The sequence below is a fragment of the Epinephelus fuscoguttatus genome, linkage group LG13 (genome assembly GCF_011397635.1).
Source record: "Epinephelus fuscoguttatus linkage group LG13, E.fuscoguttatus.final_Chr_v1".
NCBI lineage: Eukaryota > Metazoa > Chordata > Actinopteri > Perciformes > Serranidae > Epinephelus > Epinephelus fuscoguttatus.
The window spans coordinates 37460683-37485609 of NC_064764.1; the positions used below are offsets into that span (position 1 = coordinate 37460683).

Consider the following 24927-nt stretch of genomic DNA (forward strand, 5'->3'; position numbering starts at 1 on the left):
GTGAATATTGAGTGAACAAGGGGTAGGACCAGATAAGTTTATACTTCTTCCTACTCCTTTTGAACATGTAAATGAGATGTGAATATATTGTTTTCTTCTCTTTCTAATTGTTTTAATCAATTGCTTATTTTTTTTTTTTTTTTTTTTTTTACATGTTCAAATAAATAAATATATATATATATATATATATATATATATATATATATATATAAAATAAAGGCTTTGTATGAACCTAGACAGACACGGATGTAAACTGTGACTTCACTTTTGCAGAAACAAACAACTGCAAGGCAGTATTTCTAGTTTTGACTCGTGATGCTCTGAGGTTTTAATGAATCTGACTCGGGCCAACTAGAGTTGTGAACTCTCTGGTAGTGAAGAAATATGCTGCTCATTACGTTCCTTCTAGTATTATTCATTCTCTATGAATGGAATTGTGTTTATTCATACCTGTGCTCTTATTTCTTATCATTGCTGATTATTTGATTTGATTTGAACCTGCTTGCAGTGTGGATTGCCCACATTGGCCTCTGTAGTTAATACACCTTTCTGTCTATCCATGACATTCAACTTCATAAGCAAAATGGCCACACCAGTGGGAGAAACCTTGTGAGAGTCACTCCAATGGGAGCCCCGTGCATAACAGGGAAATAATAGCAACATTATCATTTACTTTAGTTTTATTCTGTTTTTTATTTGTCATCATACATTTAAAAATGTTTTGTTGCAAACAGACCTGCCATTTCAGCCTTGTCAAAAGGCTTCTGATATGAAACAAAGGAAGCCTCCAGAGCAACGACCACAATGCACATGTATATCCTCACCACACACACATATATACACATTTTTTCTTCCCCTGTTTGTTCAAGCACACATGGTCACAAGTCACATGGTAATGTGAAGAAAACATTTTCTACTCAGTCGGCATGTGCCGAAATGGAAGACACACACACACACACACACACACACACACACACACACAAAGTTCTCTGGAGTCAACATCTCATGAAAATTAAAGTCTGTAAAGTGCAATTAAATGAGAAACATTTCTGGAACCATGCATGTACATACTTTCAGTGTTGTGTAAACACATAAGCCATCTGCATTAATACAGTATATATTGATGAATTTGAATATTAAATGTGATCAATACACCTGAGCCTATGATGGGAATATGAATGTCATTACTTGAACAGGGTTCAAGTTTGCTAACTAAAGTCATGACAGTAAAGTTACTCACAGAGGCTAAATTCCAGGTGTGTTGACGTGATAATGGAGAAGTAATCAGCATTAATACATCAAATCATTTTGGCCGGACAGATCAACTTCTTCAGATGTTTAAATATTTCTTTCACTTTGAGTCCATATACAACTGGATTGAAGAGAGGATAATACAAAAACGCTTGTAAAGTCATTATGAAATGTAAATCAGATCCTGCATCCAGTCGAATTATAAGGACATCATATAGACACAGGGAGGAAAAGCTGATTAGAATTATCAGGTGGGGTGAACAAGTCTGTGCAGCTTTTTTCCTGACATTTCTACCACTTCGATAGGATATTATCAGTATTCTGGTGTATGTAAAAAGTATGAAGAGTACAGGTAAAACTGCCACACTAAACAGAGTAACCATATCATTTATAGATCGTCCTACTGATACCACACAGAAGAGATTGTAATATGAATTGTTACAAAAAATTGCTTTTAAAGTGAAATTACAGAGTTTCATATAAGCACTCATTATTGTTGAGACTGCAATCTGACAAGCAGGCAGAACCCAAGCTACACCCAGGATAATACTCACCATGTTTTTTGTCATGATAGTTGTATATTGCAGAGGTTTACATATAGACACATACCTGTCATAGGCCATGGCTGCCAACAGTAAGAAATCTGAAGCACTAACAGAATAATATATAAAACATTGTAAGAGACAGGCTGAAAATGTTATGACCTGTTTTTCAGATAAAATATCAATCAATAATTTTGGGTACACAGTAGTGCTGGTAACAACAGAGTTCAGTAACAATGCTGCAATGAAAATGTACATAGGCTCATGGAGATTCTGATGTATCCAAATAAGATACACAATGATGATGTTAAAAGAGACTGATAGAACATACACAATAAACATATTTAGAAAAATTAAATACCTATAGTTGCCCATTTCAGCATACCCATAAAGAGTTATATACGTCAGATTTAATTCACCATCCATGAAGAATGTCACAACTTAAACCCACACAGGCAGATTGTATCACAGCATAAATGAATCAACCGAGAAAAGTCTGTGAAGGTCAACATAGATCATGTATTTGATGGTTTCATTCATTTACAGATACCTGACCTTCAGCTGCACTTAATGTGTGTTCATCTTCAGTCAGGAAGTGAACTGTTGGAGTTAGACTAAATATTTTCTGACATTTCATCACCCTCAATGGAACTCATTAACTCTTCCACCAAGAGCTGATGTCATGTCAACAACTTCATTAAACTCTGGAGGCCTGAACCCATAGGTGTTAAACTTTGTTTATATGGACGTGTGTGTGTGTGTGTGTGTGTGTGTGTGTGTGTGTGTGTGTGTGTGTGTTTTGTTGTTGTTGTTGTTTTTTTAAACTTTTAATGCCTCTGCGCTGGCGACAGCCACAAACAACTGCAGTGTTATGTTTTGGGGTTGTTCATCTTGCAGTGCATTCCTCCCATTCTTGTGAATGTGATATCTCAAGAATGCATTAATAGAGAATAAATAATACCAGAAAATAAAGTAATGGGCAACATATTTCATTACTACAGCAGAGGTTCTGGGTCTATCCCGCAGCCTCCTATGAGTTGGACGAGCCCAGAAAACCTTGAGTATGAGAAATCAAGGAGGATCCTGATCAGACCACCTAAATTAGCCCCTCTCTGCGCTAAGAACCACCCTACGTAGGAACCTAATTTTGGCCACCTGTATCCATGATCTCATTCTTTTGATCACTACCCAAAGCTCATGACCATAGGTGAGGGCTGGGATGTAGATGGACCTTTAAACCAAAAGCTTTGCCTTGTGGCTCAGCTCCCTCTTCCCCACAACAGTCAGGCCTGGCGCTCACTTCACTGCAGACACCTCGCCAAGGTGCCTGTCCATCTCACACTACATTCATCCAAACAGCTTCACACTAGGCTACCAAACTACCCCAGTGCATGCTGGAGGTCATGGTGTGATGAAGCCAACTGAACTTAATATCTATGTAGAGCAAGGATGGAATTATGAGTTCCCTAAAGTTCCACAGTTTGCACTTTCCTTACACAAGGACCGGATAGCAATGACCCAAGTACCCTGTATTCACGTATTACCCCCCACATGAATCCCAATGGGAAAAGGTTGTAAGCCTTCTCCTAGTCTAGAAAACACATGTAGACTGGATGGGCAAACTCCTAGGACCCCTCTAGCAGCCCTGTAAGGGTAAAGAGCTGGTCCACTGGTCCACTGATCCATGGCCAGGGCTGAATCCACTTTGCTCCTCCTGAATTCAAGGTTCAACAATCAATCAGAGCCTCCCTTCCAGCACCCTGGAGTTTTTTGGGGTTTTTTTACAGGGAGGCTGAGAAGTGTGATACCCCTCTAATTGGAGCACACTTGCCAGTCTCTGTTTTTATGTTTTTTTTTTAAATGGGAACCACTGGCCCGGTCAACAACTCCACAGGCAACGTCCTCAACCTCCACACAACATTGACAACTCATTTCTGCTGAGACAGCCCAACAATGTTCAAAGCATTCAGGATCTCAGGGTGAATCTCATCAACATTTGGCACCTTCGTGCTGGGGAGCTTTTGTCTACCTCAGCAACCTCTGCCAGGGATATGGGCAAGGGTTCCCCTGGCTCTTCAGACTTTGCGCCCTCCACTGAGGATATGTTGGCCAGGTTCAGAAGCTCCACAAAGTGTTTTTTCAACCATTTGACAACATCCCCAGTCTGGGTCAGACGTCCTCCTCCCCTGCTGAACGCAGCCTGAGACAAGCCCTGCTCTCCTTTCCTGAGGTGTCCAAAGGGTTGCCAGGACTTCCTTGAGGCCAACTGAAAGTCATTCTCCATAGCCTTCCTGAACTCCTCCCACACCTGGGTTTTTGGTTTGCTGACCATTGCAGCTGCAATCCTACTGGCCAAATGGTATCTGTCTGCTGCTTCAGGAGACCCCTGAGCCAACCAAGCCTGAAAGGCCTCCTTTTTCAGACAGACACCCAACCTTCACAGCTGGTGTTCACCAGTGGGTTCTTAGATTACTGCCATAAAAGGCACCAATGGCCCTCTAACCACAACTTTTAGCAACTGGCTCAGCAGTGGAGTCTTTCAACATGGCCCACTTGCATTCCATGTCCCCAACCCTGGGATGCAGAAAAAACTCTTCTCGAGGTTGGAGTTAAAGACCTTGCCGACAGGGGCCTCAGCCAGACGTTCCCAGTTCACCTTCACCATGCTTTACTATTACTGTGATATTTCAAGATTCTTTAGAGCTATTGGCATTTCCAATCAGGTGTTGTTATGCTCAAATTAAAATGCACATAAAAAGAGCTGGATTGAGACACACCTACTGATTAGGGCCTTGCAGCAACCCTACAATATCTCTAATTACAATGGAGTAAAAATGTTCACGGAGGCATTAAAAACAACAATTACCACCTCTTGTATGTCTGCAGAAACTAGTCAAGTTGCAGTTACATTTTACATCCATGTCTGTCCATACTCATGTGCAGCCATGAAAGTTGACAGTGCTTCAAATATGGATGTTGCTGCGAAGAGGCTGCAAATTCTAAAACGTGGATGCTGCGTACACATCTCCCCCCTGGCAGCACAGATTTATACAATCAGCACAGTTTCAAGATTAGACACCAATTAAGTATATAACCAAATGTCTCCCCTTCTGTTCCTGAGATATGACATTGAATTATGACCAGAAAAGTGTTTTTGCAGAACATTATGATGTCACAGTGAAGTTCACCCTTGACCTTTTGGATATGAAATATCATCACTTTGTCAGTTTACCCTATTAGACGTTTGTGTGACGTTTTGTCATAATTAGAGTGTAAATTCTTGAGTTATGTCAAAACACATGTTTTGTGAGGTTACAGTGGTCCTAACCTTTGACCAACAAAATCTAATTAGATCTTTCTTGAGTCCATGTGGACGTTTGTGCCAATTTGGAGAAAATTACTCAAAGGTCCTGTTGAGATATCAGACAGACACAAGGTCACAGTGACCTTGACCTTTGGCCACCAAAATCTAATCAAGTCACTTTTGAGTCTGAGTCGACATTTGTGCCAAACCTAAATAAATTCTCTTAATGGAATTGTGTTTATTCATACCTGTGTTCTTTTTTGTTATTGTTGCTGATTATTTGGTTTGATGTGCTTGCAGTGTGTGTTGCCCAACTGAAACTGTGATGTTTGTATAGATCCTCTGTTTGTGAATCATCCATGTTTTAGGCATTGTCTTCTGTTAAGGCATTGTGATTATTGTAGTCGTTATTGTTGTTGTTGTTTGTTGTTGTTTCTTGGTGTTGTTGTTATCATTATCATTACTATTGTTGTTGTTATTACAGTATTACTATTATTATTGATGTGAATATTGAGTGAACAAGGGGTAGGACCAGATAAGTTTATACTTCTTCCTACTCCTTTTGAACATGTAAATGAGATGTGAATATATTGTTTTCTTCTCTTTCTAATTGTTTTAATCAATTGCTTATTTTTATTTTATTATTTTTTTATTTACATGTTAAAATAAATAAATATATATATATATATATATATATATATATATATATATATATATATATATATATATATATATATATATATATATATATATATATATATATATATATATATGAAATAAAGGCTTTGTATGAACCTGGACAGACATGGATGTAAACTGTGACTTCACTTTTGCAGAAACAAACAACTGCAAGGCAGTATTTCTAGTTTTGACTCATGATGCTCTGAGGTTTAATGAATCTGACTCGCCAACTAGAGTTGTGAACTCTCTGGTAGTGAAGAAATATGCTGCTCATTACGTTCCTTCTAGTATTATTCATTCTCTATGAATGGAATTGTGTTTATTCATACCTGTGCTCTTATTTCTTATCATTGCTGATTATTTGATTTGATTCGAACCTGCTTGCAGTGTGGATTGCCCACATTGGCCTCTGTAGTTAATACACCTTTCTGTCTATCCATGACATTCATCTTCATAAGCAAAATGGCCACACCAGTGGGAGAAACCTTGTGAGAGTCACTCCAATGGGAGCCCCGTGCATAACAGGGAAATAATAGCAACATTATCATTTACTTTAGTTTTATTCTGTTTTTTATTTGTCATCATACATTTAAAAATGTTTTGTTGCAAACAGACCTGCCATTTCAGCCTTGTCAAAAGGCTTCTGATATGAAACAAAGGAAGCCTCCAGAGCAACGACCACAATGCACATGTATATCCTCACCACACACACATATATACACATTTTTTCTTCCCCTGTTTGTTCAAGCACACATGGTCACAAGTCACATGGTAATGTGAAAAAAAAAACATTTTCTACTCAGTCGGCATGTGCCGAAATGGAAGACACACACACACATACACACACACACACACACACAAGTCTGTAAAGTGCAATTAAATGAGAAACATTTCTGGAACCATGCATGTACATACTTTCAGTGTTGTGTAAACACATAAGCCATCTGCATTAATACAGTATATATTGATGAATTTGAATATTAAATGTGATCAATACACCCTGAGCCTATGATGGGAATATGAATGTCATTACTTGAACAGGGTTCAAGTTTGCTAACTAAAGTCATGACAGTAAAGTTACTCACAGAGGCTAAATTCCAGGTGTGTTGACGTGATAATGGAGAAGTAACCAGCATTAATACATCAAATCATTTTGGCCGGACAGATCAACTTCTTCAGATGTTTAAATATTTCTTTCACTTTGAGTCCATATACAACTGGATTGAAGAGAGGATAATACAAAAACGCTTGTAAAGTCATTATGAAATGTAAATCAGATCCTGCATCCAGTCGAATTATAAGGATATCATATAGACACAAAGAAGAAAAGCTGATTAGAATTATCAGGTGGGGTGAACAAGTCTGTGCAGCTTTTTTCCTGACATTTCTACCTCTTCGATAGGATATTATCAGTATTCTGGTGTATGTAAAAAGTATGAAGAGTACAGGTAAAACTGCCAGATTAAACGTAGTAACCATATCATTTATAGATCGTCCTACTGATGCCACACAGAAGAGATTGTAATATGAATTGTTACAAAAAATTGCTTTTAAAGTGAAATTACAGAGTTTCATATAAGCACTCATTATTGTTGAGACTGCAATCTGACAAGCAGGCAGAACCCAAGCTACACCCAGGATAATACTCACCACGTTTTTTGTCATGATAGTTGTGTATTGCAGAGGTTTACATATAGACACATACCTGTCATAGGCCATGGCCGCCAACAGTAAGAAATCTGAAGCACTAACAGAATAATATATAAAACATTGTAAGAGACAGGCTGAAAATGTTATGACCTGTTTTTCAGATAAAATATCAACCAATAACTTTGGGTACACAGTAGTGCTGGTAACAACAGAGTTCAGTAACAATGCTGCAATGAAAATGTACATAGGCTCATGGAGATTCTGATGTATCCAAATAAGGTACACAATGATGATGTTAAAAGAGACTGATAGAACATATACAATAAACATATTTAGAAAAATTAAATACCTGTAGTTGCCCATTTCAACAAACCCATAAAGAGTTATATACGTTAGATTTAATTCACCATCCATGAAGAATGTCACAACTTAAACCCACACAGGCAGATCGTATCACAGCATAAATGAATCAACCGAGAAAAGTCTGTGAAGGTCAACATAGATCATGTATTTGATGGTTTCATTCATTTACAGATACCTGACCTTCAGCTGCACTTGATTTGTGTTCATCTTCACAGATCAGAAACTGAAGTGTTTAAATCAGATCAAATATTTTCTTACATTTCTTCACCCTCCATGGATCTCATTAACTCTTCCACCAAGAGCTGGTGTCATGTCAACAACTTTATCAAACTCTGGAGGCCTGAACCCACAGGTGTTAAACTTTGTTTACATGGATATATGTGTGTGTGTGTGTGTGTGTGTTTGTGTTTTTAAACTTTTAATGCCTCTGCGCCGGCGACAGCCATGGCCAACGGAGATGTTATGTTTTGGGGTTGTTCATCTTGCAGTGCATTCCTCCAAGTCTTGTGAATGTGATATCTCAAGAATGCATTAAGAGAATTCATTTAAGTTTGGCAAAAATGTCAACTCAGACTCAAAGATGGATTGATTTGATGCAAACATTGGGGGGAAACAACTATTGACTTGCATGTGCACCAACCACAGTACAACACACACAGATACTTTAGATTAGGTTCAGGTTAGGTTAGGAGTGGACAATATGTATCAATATTATGTTGATATCATGATATGAGACTAGATATCATCATATATTTTGGTTTTCGTAATATTGTAAGTTTTTTCCTGGGTTTGAAGGCTAGATTACAGTAAACGATGCCATTTTCTGAATTTGCCAGATTGTCCCAGCTGTTTTCTAATTGCCTTCAAGTTATTGATGATTATTTCTCAAAAATCTTGTGTAGATTTTTATGTGAAAGCAATATCGTCCAATATCCATGTCAAGGGATTTGGTCAAAAATATTGTGATATTTGGTTTCCTCCATATCGTCCAGCCCTACTGAGGTTACAGTGGCTGCCCAGGTAGCCAAAATGACCTGACGCAGATTCGGCCTGAACTCAGCATCCTAGGTGAAATTAGTCAGGCTGGGTCCGGTTGTCCGACGCAGCTGGGACTCGGTATGAATGACACTCCAGAATTTTGCCAAATCAGCTGGCCAGATTTTGGCTGTTGACACTGTCATCACTGGGTAAATTCGTAAACATTCAGTCTGATGTCCTACGGACAATATTAAAGAACACACTGAAAGAAATGTTAACTGAACATATTGTGTGGGCACTATAAGACTGCTCCAACAGCTACAACTACAAATACGTGAACAACATTATCAAACTGTGAAGGCCTGAACCCACAGGTAGAAGATGACGTATTTGCAATATCCACCAACACTTGTTGCGTTTGTTTATGTAATCGCCATTATCAACAACTATCAGTGATGTATCAGGGTCTTAAGGGTTGTCCGGTTTCATAGGGGAAGATTTTAAACCACAACCCTTTTTAACTCTGTTCTGAGGGGCAAGGTGGCACTCGAAATCAAGTGGTAGGGAGAAAAAGAAGAGCTGAGTTTGGGCCTAACCTTTCTATAGAGTCACAGACTCCACCTTTTGGGATCGTGTTTATCCTTGACCTGTTGTGTTACCATACCTTCATGCTGTGTGACAGCTGTAGCCGGGGGTATTATGTTTTCAGGTCGCCCATCCATCGGTAATTATGTCAGTTGTTTGTTCGTATATATACGTACGTCCTATTCCTGTTCTATTCATGACCACAGTGTCTTGAGAATGCCTTGAGGGAATTTCTTCAAATTTGGCACAAATGTCCACTTGGACTCAGCAATGAACAGATTACATTTTGGTGGTCAAAGGTCAAGGTCACCATAAGTTTGTCTGTCTTATTCTCTTGAACGTGATATCTCAAGAACACCTTGAAGGTATTTCTTCAAATTTAGCACAAGTATCCACTTGGACACAACAATAAACTGACTAGATTTTGATCGTCAAAGTCAAGGTGACTGTGGCCTCACATCTGTCTTATTCTCATGAATGCCATGTCTCAAGAAGCCCTTGAGGGAAACTTGTCAAATTTAGTACAAACGTCCACTTGCACTCAAGGGTGAACTGATTAAATTTTGTTGGTCAAAGGTCAAGTTCACCATGACTTCATCTGTCTCATTTTGTTGATCATGATATATTAAGAACGCCTTAAATGTGTTTCTTTAGATTGGGCATAAATTTCTACTTGGACTCAATGATGAACTGATTAGAAAGATTTTGGTCGTCAAAGGTATAGGTAACTGTGGCCTTGCATCCGTCTTATTCTCATGAACATGATATCTCAAGAAGAGCTTGAGGGAATTTATTTAATTTATTTATTATATGATTAGATTTTGGTGGTCAAAGGTCAAGGTCATTTTTACCTTAAAAACATCTTTTTTGGCCATAACTTGAGAAAAAGTTAAAAAGTCAACTGCACTGTGACATCATAACTTTCTGCAAAAACACTTTTTTTTGGCCATTATTCAACGCCCTATCTCAAGAACAGAAGTGAAAACATTTAGAATTGGTGACACTGTTTTTGGTGTCCACCTTGAAACTGTGCCGATTGTATAAATCTTCTGTGTAGCCGGGGAGGAGATGTGTAGAAAGCATCCATGTTTTAGAATATGTAGTTTCTTTGCAGCAATATCCATATTTAAAACAATCCCCACCATTGACAAGATATTCCAGCAATCTGTGTTTTCACAGTTAAACGATAGGGGGTGCTGTCACACATCTTGTGAAAATAGAACAGCACTGCCATGTACAAAAACAAAGAAGAAGATCCACTGTAAACTGGAAGAAGATGTTGTTTACAGAGGAGATGTTGCAGCTTGTAAACTGCACGAAAATGCCGGTGCCAATAGAGCGGTTTATTGTTGTGCGAGCTATGGAGATGTTGATGGACACAGACTCCGACAATTCCTGTTTTTGATCAACATTCTGAATCCAATTTGGACAAAGAAGCAAACGAGTTCGGTGGGACTTAACTGACTCTCTATGATGGTGACAGTGACACACAGACAAGACGACCATAAAGGACGCGGAGACAACAGAACACTGAACGGTCACTGAACATGGCAATGTGTTCCACTGTACCTCAAACAGAATATTATTTTCAATTTAATAATTATTATTATTAGAGTTTTCATTTATACAATTCAAACTGACATTAGGACACGAGAAAAAAAACAGAAAAAGTAAATGTGAAATTGATTTTATACATTAAAATGACTGACAATGTCAAGTGTTGATAACAAAGAAATGGGATAGGACAGAATAAAATGTGTTTGTGTTTGTCTGTGTGTCTTTTAGTTTTATATACTGTTTACATATTCATAGAACAAATTATTCTCTGGGTCTTGAAACATTGGTGAATACGTTCAAAAATGCCGGTGGTGGCTGGCAACTTAAAAATAACACATTGGCAGGGACAGTGTTAAAGCATCGTCAACTATCATGGCTAAATATGACTGTGGACAGACAATGATGTAAACTGTGACCTCAACGACAGAGGCATACCACGATGAGATGGTACTTCTAGTTTTTGGTTCTTGGTTTTTCTTTGCAGTGTGAATTGTCCATATTGACCTCAGGCCTCTGTAGTCAGTGCAACTGTGTATATCTCTGTTATCTTTTACTTAATAAACACAAAGTGCAGAAACTTTAGAAGAGGCCATTCAAAATGAAATAGACAAAAAAAAAGCGTACTGCACTGTTGCAGCATATTAAGTAGTCGCTACCTTGTTCAAACTGAAGATACTCTTTACTGATACTGTTTCCATGACAAATACTCAAGAGGATATTTTACAGCGTGAAAGAAAAGCCTGATATCAAATACCTTCCAAAGATTATAACATTCACATCTCTGCATTATTGTTACAGAAGATTAAATTACTGCACAACAGCAGCACTCACATCAATATTACTGTCACATCACCTTTAACGAATCAAATCACTTTGCCTTGACAGAACAACCTCTTCAGCTGTTTAGAGATTTCTTTCATTTTCAGTCCGTATATTATTGGATTGAAGAGAGGATGATACAAAACAGCTTGTAAAGTCATTGTTAAACGTACATTGCTTGGAAAATCAGACCCCAGTCGAACTATAATGACATCATAGGCACAGAAACAGGAAAAGCTGATTAAAACCAACAGATGAGGTAAACATGTCTGTGCAGCTTTTGTCCTGACTTCTCTACTACTTTCATATGATATTATAAGTATCCTGGTGTACGTGAAAAGTATAAAAAGCAATGGCAAAAGTGCATTGCATAACAGAGCCACTACGCCATATATAGACCGTGCTGTTGAACTTGCACAAGCGAGATTGTAAACTGCATTGTTACAAAAAACTCCTTGTAAAGTGAAGTTACAGAGTTTCATGTCAGCACTCAGTATTACTGGAACTGCAATCAGACAAGCAGGCACAAGCCACGCTAAAACCAGTAAAATACTGACTGTGTCTTTTCTCATGATAGTTGTATATTGCAGAGGTTTACATATAGACGCAAACCTGTCATAGGCCATGGCTGACAGCAGTAAGAACTCAGAAGCACTTAAGGAGTAATACAGAAGGAATTGCACGAGACAAGCTGAATATGATATGACCTGTTTTTCAGATAAAATGTCAATGAAAAACTTGGGGTACAAGCAGTGCTGAAAAAAACAGAGTTTAGTAATAATGCTGCAATGAAAATGTACATAGGCTCATGGAGGTTCTTGTGTTTCCAAATAAGAGTCACAATGGTGATATTAAAGCAGATTGCTAGAATATATGCAGTAAACATAATAACAAAAACTAAATACCTGTATTTGCCCATCTCCACATACCCATAAAGAGTTATATATGTTACATTTAATTCGTCATCCATGAAGAATGTCACAACAGGCAGATTGTATCACAGCATAAATGAATTAACTGAGAAAAGAAGTCCTCCTATGAAGAGTGACATAGAGCATGTCTTTGATTGTCTCATTCATTTATGATACCTGACCTGTGATGTTATAATCAACCTCCATGGATCTCATTAACTCTTCCACCAAGAGCTGTTATCATATGAACTTCATCAAACTCTGGAGGCCTAAACCCACAGGTGTTAAAGTTTGTTAACATGAGTGGTTGTTCTCTCAACAGTTTTTTGTTTGGTGCCTCTTTAACCCTTAATGACCCACCAAAGACCCATCCTTGTCTTGTTTTGGGGGAGGGGGAATCTTGAGAGGGTGACAGCAGGTCAACAGTATGTGCCACATAGTGGAGGTTTACATAATCCAAAAGCAGGAAACCTGAAGATTAATTTTTTTTTTTTTTAAAGATATGTTTTTGGGCATTTTTGCCTTTAATGTATAGGACAGCCAAGTGTGAAAGGGGGAGAGAGAGAGAGGGGGATGACATGCAGCAAAGGGCCACAGGCTGGACTCGAGCCCGGGCCGCTGTGGCAACAGCCTTGTATATGGGGCGCCTGCTCTACCACTAAGCTACCGACGCCCCACCTGAAGATTAATTTGAGATGCAGCTCAGCACTGTGTTTCAAGTTTTTCTAGTCGTACATATATCAAAACGATTGCGTTTTGGTTCGACATCTCTTCAAATTTTGAAAGTTTAGAGTAAATTGTTGCTTTGAACGTTGTGATGTAAGTATATGATGCTCAACTATGTCTTAGAAACCAGTGGTTCCCAACTGGTGGGTCATGGTCCAAAAGTGGGCCGCAAATCCATTCAAAAAGGACCGCAATGGACTCGCAAATGTGTCAGGTTTGTAAAAAACACACTTTATTTTGAAGTACAGTAAAATTAAGGCACAAAGCTTTTATTTTTAAGTGCTGTTTCCTGCTGTAGAGTGATTAAATAAAAGGCAGCTACTTAACGAGACGGCAAACTAGCTCAGTGACATGCCAAACACAAGTATGACGCTGAGTATATTAAACTGTGTGGACCTTGAACTAATAACAAGGAGAAATCTGAAACCTGTGGCTGGACCAGTTGGGAGCCACTGTTATAAATTGTTGGAGCAGTTTTTGGTTTGATACCATTTGTTAAACAGATTTGGTGCAAAATGTCTCAGTTTTTGCCACTTTATAGGTGTTAGGATCCCGTGGTTAAAAATGGTGATCAGAAATATTGAATTGTTAATTATATGAAATAATCTGATTTAATTTACAGTAAATCACCTTGTGAAGCACGATTTCCGAAAAAGAAAATATGATAGCCAATAAATTTGAACTATAGCCAAAAAATTACCATATTAATTGTAAAGATTAAAGGATTTTGGAGTTTTTGATATAGCAGGGGTTGGTAATTAATTCACACGTGCTAAGATGAACCCATTTCAGAAAGTTGCAGAGAAAAGTTGCAGTGGTGTGAAACGAAAAAAAAAAAAACAGAACATTGAGCTCATGTCATCAGGGTGGTCTCACTTAGCTAAGGCCTGAAAAGCTGAAAATCAGAACGGAAATACAGCGAGGATTCGTTTGCTTCTTTGACTTGGACAAAGAAGCAAACGAGTTCGGTGGGACTTAACTGAATCTCCATGATGGTGACAGTGACACACAGACAAGACGACCATAAAGGAGACAGAGACAACAGAACACTGAACGATCACTGAACATGGCAACGTGTTCCACTGTACCTCAAACAGAATATTATTTTCACTATTATTATTAGAGTTTTCATTAATACAATTCAAACTGACATTAGGACACGAGAAAAAAACAGAAAAAGTAAATGTGAAATTGATTTTATACATTAAAATGACTGACAAAAATGACAAAGTCAAGTGTTGATAACAAAGAAATGGGATAGGACAGAATAAAATGTGTTTGTGTTTGTCTGTGTGTCTTTAGTTTTATATACTGTTTACATATTCATAGAACAAATTATTCTCTGGGTCTTGAAACATTGGTGAATACGTTCAAAAATGCCGGTGGTGGCTGGCAACTTAAAAATAACACATTGGCAGGGACAGTGTTAAAGCATCGTCAACTATCATGGCTAAATATGACTGTGGACAGACAATGATGTAAACTGTGACCTCAACGACAGAGGCATACCACGATGAGATGGTACTTCTAGTTTTTGGTTCTTGGTTTTTCTTTGCAGTGTGAATTGTCCATATTGACCTCAGGCCTCTGTAGTCAGTGCAACTGTGTATATCTCTGTTATCTTTTACTTAATAAACACAAAGTGCAGAAACTTTAGAAGAGGCCATTCAAAATGAAATAGACAAAAACAAAAAGCGTACTGCACTGTTGCAGCATATTAAGTAGTCGTTACCTTGTTCAAACTGAAGATACTCTTTACTGATACTGTTTCCATGACAAATACTCAAGAGGATATTTTACAGCGTGAAAGAAAAGCCTGATATCAAATACCTTCCAAAGATTATAACATTCACATCTCTGCATTATTGTTACAGAAGATTAAATTACTGCACAACAGCAGCACTCACATCAATATTACTGTCACATCACCTTTAACGAATCAAATCACTTTGCCTTAACAGAACAACCTCTTCAGCTGTTTAGAGATTTCTTTCATTTTCAGTCCATATATTATTGGATTGAAGAGAGGATGATACAAAACAGCTTGTAAACTCATTATTAAACGTACATTGCTTGGAAAATCAGACCCCAGTCGAACTATAATGACATCATAGGCACAGAAACAGGAAAAGCTGATTAAAACCAACAGATGAGGTAAACATGTCTGTGCAGCTTTTGTCCTGACTTCTCTACTACTTTTATATGATATTATAAGTATCCTGGTGTACGTGAAAAGTATAAAAAGCAATGGCAAAAGTGCATTGCATAACAGAGCCACTACTCCATATATAGACCGTACTGTTGAACTTGCACAAGCGAGATTGTAAACTGCATTGTTACAAAAAACTCCTTGTAAAGTGAAGTTACAGAGTTTCATGTCAGCACTCAGTATTACTGGAACTGCAGTCAGACAAGCAGGCACAAGCCACGCTAAAACCAGTAAAATACTGACTGTGTCTTTTCTCATGATAGTTGTATATTGCAGAGGTTTACATATAGATGCAAACCTGTCATAGGCCATGGCTGACAGCAGTAAGAACTCAGAAGCACTTAAGGAGTAATACAGAAGGAATTGCACGAGACAAGCTGAATATGATATGACCTGTTTTTCAGATAAAATGTCAATGAAAAACTTGGGGTACAAAGCAGTGCTGAAAAAAACAGAGTTTAGTAATAATGCTGCAATGAAAATGTACATAGGCTCATGGAGGTTCTTGTGTTTCCAAATAAGAGTCACAATGGTGATATTAAAGCAGATTGCTAGAATATATGCAGTAAACATAATAACAAAAACTAAATACCTGTATTTGCCCATCTCCACATACCCATAAAGAGTTATATATGTTACATTTAATTCGTCATCCATGAAGAATGTCACAACAGGCAGATTGTATCACAGCATAAATGAATCAACTGAGAAAAGAAGTCCCCCTATGAAGAGTGACATAGAGCATGTCTTTGATTGTCTCATTCATTTATGATACCTGACCTGTGATGTTATAATCAACCTCCATGGATCTCATTAACTCTTCCACCAAGAGCTGTTATCATATGAACTTCATCAAACTCTGGAGGCCTAAACCCACAGGTGTTAAAGTTTGTTAACATGAGTGGTTGTTCTCTCAACAGTTTTTTGTTTGGTGCCTCTTTAACCTTTAATGACCCACCAAAGACCCATCCTTGTCTTGTTTTGGGGGAGGGGGAATCTTGAGAGGGTGACAGCAGGTCAACAGTATGTGCCACATAGTGGAGGTTTATATAATCCAAAAGCAGGAAACCTGAAGATTAATTTGAGATGCAGCTCAGCACTGTGTTTCAAGTTTTTCTAGTCATACATATATCAAAACGATTGCGTTTTGGTTCGACATCGTTGCTTTGAACGTTGTGATGTAAGTATATGATGCTCAACTATGTCTTAGAAACCAGTGGTTCCCAACTGGAGGGTCATGGTCCAAAAGTGGGCCGCAAATCCATTCTAAATGGGCCTCAAGTGGCCTGCAAATGTGTCAGGTTTGTAAAAAACACACTTTATTTTGAAGTACAGTAAAATTAAGGCACAAAGCTTTTATTTTTAAGTGTTGTTTCCTGCTGTAGAGTGATTAAATAAAAGGCAGCTACTTAACGAGATGGCAAACTAGCTCAATGACATGCCAAACACAAGTATGACGCTGAGTATATTAACTGTGTGGACCTTGAACTAATAACAAGGAGAAATCTGAAACCTGTGGCTGGACCAGTTGGGAGCCACTGTTATAAATTGTTGGAGCAGTTTTTGACCACTTTATAGGTGTTAGGATCCCGTGGTTAAAAATGGTGATCAGAAATATTGAATTGTTAATTATATGAAATAATCTGATTTAATTTACAGTAAATCACCTTGTGAAGCACGATTTCCGAAAAAGAAAATATGATAGCCAATAAATTTGAACTATAACCAAAATTACCATATTAATTGTAAAGATTCAAGGATTTTGTTATTTTTGATATAACAGGGGTTGGTAATTAATTCACACGTGCTAAGATGAACCCATTTCAGAAAGTTGCAGAGAAAAGTTGCAAGGGTGTGAAACCAAAAAAAAAAAAAAAAAAACAGAACATTGAGCTCATGTCATCAGGGTGGTCTCACTTAGCTAAGGCCTGAAAAGCTGAAAATCAGAACGATACAGCGAGGATTCGTCTTGTATTCATATTTCATCTCGTCTAGTCAGATGGGTATGAACTGGCAGGTTTTCAGAATATGCCGACCGCCACATTTCAAGTAACTGCAAGTTTCAACTCCTCATCAATTTTATTAATTTTATTGCTTTTAGCCTTGACTGATATTTTCAACAGCAAGACTCAGTCAGCCAGTTCCCTGACTCTGTATGTCACAGCCCTGTCACTGACAACGCAGGTCCTGCTGTTGCTAGTCATGTTTCTTTCACTTATTTATCCATTCCTGTTAGGATCACTGAAAGGCAGTGTGTAATTCCAAAAGTTTCTTACACTCCACACAGAAATAACCTCCTTACAGTTAAAACCACCTCTCCAAGCCCTACTGTTGAATCAGCTAAATTCTGTTTACTTATTGTAAGATGCCTCACAAATAAGTCTTTTATCTGCCAGGATTTTATCATGACCAATAATATTGACTTTTTTATCATCACAGAATCCTGGTTTATAAACAGAAATGATTTTATCTGTTCTCCAGTATCGCTTGGCCGTTTTTCTACATTTGAAAGTCTTTGTTTTCTCCTGAGGAATAATCAATCAATCAATCAATCAATCAATCAATCAATCAATTTTATTTATAAAGCCCAATATCACAAATCACAATTCGCCTCACAGGGCTTTACAGCATACGACATCCCTCTGTCCTTATGACCCTCGCAGCGGATAAGGAAAAACTCCCCAAAAAAACCCTTTAATGGGGAAAAAAAACGGTAGAAACCTCAGGAAGAGCAACTGAAGAGGGATCCCTCTTCAGGACGGACAGACGTGCAATAGATGTCGTACAGAACAGATCAACATAATAAATTAACAGTAATCCGCATGACACAATGAGACACAGAGAGAGAGAGAGAGAGAGAGAGAGAGATGCAGGTAATGACAGCTTACAACAACATTATTGAAAGTAATAATATTATCGTTATAGTTTTGGCTACTGTGGTACAATATGTTGAAAGTATGTATTAATATCTGGCAGTATACATGTGTGACAATAATCATATGTGTATAATAACAGTAGAAGTATGACTAATGACTAATGATGGCAGCAGCAGCAGCAGGAGGCATCTGGCAGGACCACGGCAGCAGCACAACCACACACGTCACGCTGTCCAGGCACCGCTGCGATATGAGTTAATCTGAGAGACACTGGAGCACAAAGGCTCCGGAGAAGAAGCCGAGTTAGTGACATGCAGTATGGCCGAGTTAGCAAGATGCAGTAACAGGACATGAGAGGGAGAGAGAGAGAGAGAGAGAGAGAGAGAGATAGGGAGAGAAGGTGCCTGGTGTATTACAGGGGGTCCCCCAGCAGACTAGGCCTAAGTCAGCCTAACTAGGGGCTGGTACAGGACAAGCCTGAGCCAGCCCTAACTATAAGCTGTCACAGTCTGCTCTGCACCCCTCCTGCTCTGCTGGTCAGCCACACCCCTCATCAGCTTTACTGCTGTCACCTGCTCACCATCTCCAATCAAGCCAGTATATATGCAGCTTCACTCCACTCACTCTTTGCCAGATTGTCTTCGCTCTCATGCCTGACTCTCCAGCACTTGTTCCCGGACTGCTTACCTGGTATCGACCCGACTTGCCTCCGACCTTTGCTTCACGTCTCAGCCCCGGTAAATCCACCAGCCTTCTGTCCCCAGCTACGAGTATTGCCTGCCTGTTTTCTGTTCCTCATCTGCCTGTGGCTGGTTAGCACTCAGCCTGTTCCTGCTCAGCCAAAAGGCCCACCTTGTCAGCTTCACCTCACCAGCTCACCTCCTCTCGAGCCGTCAGCCCCGCCGACTCTGTCTCAAGGTCTGGATCCACACCCAGCCCTCATCTGAACCACTTTCCCAGAAGACTTCCATCAGCAGTGAGTTTGTGCTATTTCCCCTCCACCACACTCATTGAGCCTGTTGAGAACTTTTGGATTACCTGCTCACGAGTCCCACGCACTCCCTGCCTGCCCCGTTGATCCTGTCATAACTTGCTTGCCTGGCACACGGGAGACCTGGGTTCGAATCCTGCCATACTCATCTGCTCTGCTCTGCTGCATCTTCTGGTTAGCTGTGTTCCTGCTTTAACTTGCTGAATAAAGACTGTTAATACAAGAAACCTGGTTCATTTGTGCTGCAGTTGGGTTCACTCTATACCCGCTACATAAGCTTTATCAAAGAGGAAAGTCTGAAGTCTAGTCTTAAATGTGGAGATGGTGTCTGCCTCCCGGACCGCAACAGGAAGATGATTCCACAGGAGAGGTGCCTGATAGCTGAAGGCTCTGGCTCCTGATCTACTTTTTATCCACAAGTGCACGTCACACACAGAGCGAGCCGCCTGTTAATGACGCTGTGGGCTAATGGGCATGTAGCTACTTCCATGTTTCACATGATACGTCATGTTTGTAGTCGACCAATGAAGATGAGTTTACATATCACCTTGGGTTTGTCCTTCAACTTCTCAAAATGATCCCACACTTTGGATTTCCTGCCCGACATGTTATTAACTAGCCTGTGGATTAACTGCAGGTACCAGCCCTGGAAAAAAGGGTGCTAATAGAGTTTCACATTTGTTGTTGTTTTTGTTTTGTTTTGTTTTGTTTTGTTTTTTTTCTGCAACGAAGCAATCAATGAAATCTTGCAGACATTTTCGAAGCAGCAAAATGTATCCAGTGGACTGAAAAAGCAATCGATAATGTTTTGAAAATATTAAAAGTATTGCCTTGAAAATATTTGAATATAATAAAAAACAATACTTGGCACTGTGACGATACAATATAACCACACAGAAATATTGGGATACAAAGCTGTACCGATTTATTACTGCCAATATTTTGAGGATGAAAAACTGAAATGGGGCTCAAAAACAAGGTCAAACTATGCTGTAGCTTCAGGCCTCCAGAGTTTCATGAAGTTTTTTAGTATCTACTTTGGTGGAAAATTTAATGAGATCCTTGGAGGATGAAGCAATTTAATAAAAACGTTCCACAGACTCAAACAGTTCACTTCTGAATTTTGTAGATGAACACACACCAGGTGCATGTCAGGGTCAGCTATCTGCGAATTGGTAAGACACTCAGGACTGTTCTGAGCGGGTTAGTATTTTCATGTAAGTGAAAGTTTAAAAAATGTAATTCATGTTTGCTTGTTATAAAATCTGCCTGTTTTATTACTCAGCATTTAGTTTTAGATAACATTAATGGAGGATGAGTTAAATGTAACATATATAACTCTTGATGGGTATGTGGATTTACAGAAATACAGATATCTTTATTTTCTGATTATGTTCACGGTATATATGCTGATATTATGCTGTAATTCTTCTATCGTGTATCTCATATGGACAAAAAAAACCCTCCATGAGCCTATGTACGTTTTCATTGCTGCTTTGTTACTAAACTGTGTCATTTTCACCACTATTGTCTATCCAAAGCTTTTGATTGACCTTCTATCTGAAAAACAGATCATATCTTATTCAGCCTGCCTCCTTCAGTTTCATGCATTTTACTCTTTAAGCGGTTCAGAGTACTTACTGTTGTCAGGCATGGCCTATGACAGGTATGTCTCTATATGTAAACCTCTGCAATATCCAACTATCATGACAAAAACCGCTGTGAGTATTATCCTGTTTTTTGCTTGGCTTATACCTGCCAGTCATATTGCACTCCCAACAATACTGAGTGCTCAAGCAAAACTGTGTCACTTTACTTTACCAGGAATATTTTGTAACAATGCAATTTACAGACTTCAGTGTGCACAGTCAAAAGTAATTTCTATATATGGTGTTATTGCTTTGATTGATCTCGCAATTCTGCCTTTCCTTTTCATAGTTTTTACATACACAAAGATATTTGTTATAGCCTATCGAAGTTGTAAAGAAGTCAGAAAAAAAGCCGCAGATACCTGTTTACCTCATCTGCTGGTTTTAATCAGTTTCTCCTGTTTGATTGTGTATGACATCAGTATAGCTCGACTGGAATCTAATTTTCCAAAAACTGCACGCTTCATAATGATGTTACAAATAGTTTTGTATCATCCTTTGTTTAATCCACTCATATACGGGCTCAAAATGAAGGAAATTTCTAAACACCTCAAACGGTTGTTCTGTCCAGCCAAAAAGTTTTGATGTATTATCACTGATTATTGACGTACAGTCATTTCTTTTGAGTTTTTGAAAGATATTTCTATATACACACTTATTTCCATCACAAACAGTAAAGAGTCCCTTTTATGAAAATGGCAAACAATGACCTCAGCTTGAACAATGCAACTCCAAATTTCTGTGGTTAATTAAAAAAAAAATTCTACATTATCAAATCATCACAACTTGCATTTAGACTGTTCTCTGTATTTTATTTTACTGTACATGAATTTAAGAAGCAAACCTGAACCCTGTTTACACGTAATAACATTCATATTTGTATCATTGGATCAGGGGTGTATTGGTCAAGTTAAATATTGAAATTCAGCATATTATATATATTGTATAAATGCAGACAGCTAATGTGTTAAAGGGCCAGTGTGTAATATTTGGCATGGTTTATTGTCAATCTGAATCTGAATCTGAATATTCTATCCATTAAAATGTTTATATAAGTGTATAATCGCTATAAAATAAAATTTGTTTGGTTTTGGTAGCCTTCTAATTATGCTTTTTATATTTTTCTATATATATGTATGTATGTGTGTGTGTGTGTGTGTATATATATATATATATATATATATATATATATATATATATATGTATATATCTTTTATCAAAATTCTTCCCATTGATGTCTTTCATGCCATACATGAGCTCAAACACTGCTCCAGTGCTGGCCCTGATGGTTTAGATGGCAAATTTCTTAAAATAGCTGCAGATGTATTAATGTATCCCCTTGCAGATCTATTTAATCTTTCATTGTCTATCTGCTCAATTCCTTCCATATGGAAATGTGCCAGAGTTACTCCCCTTTTCAAAGTTGGAGATCCAACTGACATGAATAACTACCGCCCAATTTCTATTATTTGTTCTGTTGCTCAAATTTTTGAGAAACTCATCTTCATTCAACTATCACAGTACATACATTTATTTAATATTCTTTCTCCATTCCAATCAGGTTTCAGATCCAAGCATTCCACCACTACAGCTCTCTTAAAATTCACCAGAGATGTGTTCTCCTCCTTTGATAAAGGCCAACTCACCGGTGCAATATTTATTGATCTCTCCAAAGCTTTTGATATGGTCGACCACTACCTCCTCCTTGACAAGCTATATTCTATTGGTTTTTCACAACACGCTCTCTTTTGGTTTAATTCATATCTTCATAACAGACGTCAATGTGTTGCTATTCAGGGTTCTCAGTCTGATTATTTAATTGTTGAAAAGGGTGTTCCGCAAGGTTCTACCTTAGGTCCACTTCTTTTTTCCATTTTTATTAATGATTTACCAAGTATATATTCTCAATGTTCTGTTCATCATGCTGATGATACTGTCATTTATACATCTCACACTAATACATCTCAAATCCAGAATACTCTACAGTCAGATTTCAGCCTGGTCCAAAAATGGTTTTTCAACAACAAACTTGTACTAAACATGAAGAAGTCTTGCAGCATGTTATTTCACACACGTTACAATTACTCACATTCCCACAGTTTGCAAATTAATTTTGATGATGGTTCACCTCTTGACTGTCAGCTCCTTCAAATATCTTGGACTTTGGCTTGACCCGGAACTCTCTTTCAAACTTCATATTGACTCTGTTGTTAAGAGAACCTATGGATGTCTCAGCCACCTATATCGCTCTATCAAGTGTTTTACTTTTGATATTAGAAAAAGAATAACTTCTCAACTCATTCTGCCTATCAATTGAATAATTGTTAATTATATGAAATAATCTGATTTAATTTACAGTAAATCACCTTGTGAAGCACGATTTCCGAAAAAGAAAATATGATAGCCAATAAATCTGAATTATAACCAAAATTACCATATTAATTGTAAAGATTAAAGGATTTTGGAGTTTTTGATATAACAGGGGTTGGTAATTAATTCACACGTGTTGAGATGAAACCATTTCAGAAAGTTGAAACGAAACAGAAACAGAACATTGAGCTCATGTCATCAGGGTGGTCTCACTTAGCTAAGGCCTGAAAAGCTGAAAATCAGAACGGAAATACAGCGAGGATTCGTCTTGTATTCATATTTCATCTAGTCTAGTCAGACTGGTGTGAATTGGCAGGTTTTCTGAACATTGCCGACCACCACGTTTCAAGTAATTGCAAGTCTCAACGCCTCATCAGTTTTATTAATTTTATTGCTCTTAGCCTTGACTGATATTTTCAACAGCAAGACCCTGCCCAGTTCCCTGACTCTGTATGTCACAGCCCTGTCACTGACAACGCGGGTCCTGCTGTTGCTAGTCATGTTTCTTTCACTTATTTATCCGTATGTGTCAGGATCACTGAAAGGCAGTGTGTAATTCCAAAAGCTTCTCACACTCCACACAGAAATAACCTCCTTACAGTTAAAACCACGTCTTCAAGCCCTACTGTTGAATCAGCTAAATTCTGTTTACTTATTGTAAGATCCCTCACAAATAAGTCTTTTATCTGCCAGGATTTTATCATGACCAATAATATTGACTTGTTTTATCATCACAGAATCCTGGTTTATAAACAGAAATGATTTTAGCTGTTCTCCAGTATCGCTTGGCCGTTTTTCTACATGTGAAAGTCTTAGTTTTCTCGTGACGAATATCTTACCCTTTTTATGTTTTTTAATCTATAGACCGTTAAAATTTACTTCTGGTTTTATACAGGAATTTTCAGATCTTTTATCAGTCATTATGATAAAATATGACAGAGTCCTCTTCCTCTGTGATTTTAATATCCATGTTTGTTGCCGTTCTTCCTCTTCGTTTGCTTCTGAACTTTTAGATTCTTTTAAAATGACCCAGCATGTAAAGCATCCCAGCCATGTCAAAGGGCATACACTGGATCTTGTGATCTACCATTGTTTCTGTGTGGATGATGTGAACTTGATTGATTTTGCTGCTTCTGACCATTGTGCTGTGCTTTTCGGGATTCCTCTCTTCTGTCCCGACTCCAAACCGACCACTCTTATTCGCTCCCGTCCCCTATACTCACTTTCTGTTTCATCCTTCTGTCAAGCCTTCACTACCACAAACACACTTTTCAACAGTAGTGGACATAACCTCACGGTAGACATGCTGTTCAGTGCTTTTAACAGCTGCTGCACTAATATCTTGGACTCCATAGCTCTGGTCAGATACAAGAAGATGAAACCTTCCTCTCTGCCTTGGCTAAATGAGGATATAAGGATTTAAAAGAGGCAATGCATGGGGCGTTGGTGGCTTAGTGGTAGAGCA

General features: G+C 38.2%; 4 protein-coding genes and 1 pseudogene across 4 annotated transcripts; 1 reads left to right on the forward strand and 4 right to left on the reverse strand.

The window, feature by feature from the left end:
- Positions 1 to 1298: 1298 nt before the first annotated feature.
- LOC125899299 (olfactory receptor 6N2-like) lies at positions 1299 to 2219 on the reverse strand. The gene has a single exon (XM_049593486.1). The coding sequence runs from the start codon at positions 2217 to 2219 to the stop codon at positions 1299 to 1301; it is 921 nt and encodes a 306-aa protein (XP_049449443.1).
- A 4702-nt stretch (positions 2220 to 6921) lies between these two features.
- LOC125899298 (olfactory receptor 6N2-like) lies at positions 6922 to 7842 on the reverse strand. The gene has a single exon (XM_049593485.1). It carries the CDS (start codon positions 7840 to 7842, stop codon positions 6922 to 6924), a length of 921 nt encoding a protein of 306 aa, XP_049449442.1.
- A 3932-nt stretch (positions 7843 to 11774) lies between these two features.
- On the reverse strand, positions 11775 to 12700 carry LOC125899509 (olfactory receptor 6N2-like; annotated as a pseudogene).
- A 2621-nt stretch (positions 12701 to 15321) lies between these two features.
- Positions 15322 to 16233, reverse strand: LOC125899301 (olfactory receptor 6N2-like). The gene has a single exon (XM_049593487.1). The coding sequence runs from the start codon at positions 16231 to 16233 to the stop codon at positions 15322 to 15324; it is 912 nt and encodes a 303-aa protein (XP_049449444.1).
- A 4517-nt stretch (positions 16234 to 20750) lies between these two features.
- Positions 20751 to 21677, forward strand: LOC125899297 (olfactory receptor 11A1-like). The gene has a single exon (XM_049593484.1). It carries the CDS (start codon positions 20751 to 20753, stop codon positions 21675 to 21677), a length of 927 nt encoding a protein of 308 aa, XP_049449441.1.
- The last annotated feature ends 3250 nt before the right edge of the window (positions 21678 to 24927 follow it).

Coding starts and splice junctions, on each gene's coding strand:
- LOC125899299 (XM_049593486.1), bottom strand. CDS start 2,219: ATGGATGGTGAATTAAATCTGACGTATATAACTCTTTATGGGTATGCT.
- LOC125899301 (XM_049593487.1), bottom strand. CDS start 16,233: ATGGATGACGAATTAAATGTAACATATATAACTCTTTATGGGTATGTG.
- LOC125899297 (XM_049593484.1), top strand. CDS start 20,751: ATGGAGGATGAGTTAAATGTAACATATATAACTCTTGATGGGTATGTG.
- LOC125899298 (XM_049593485.1), bottom strand. CDS start 7,842: ATGGATGGTGAATTAAATCTAACGTATATAACTCTTTATGGGTTTGTT.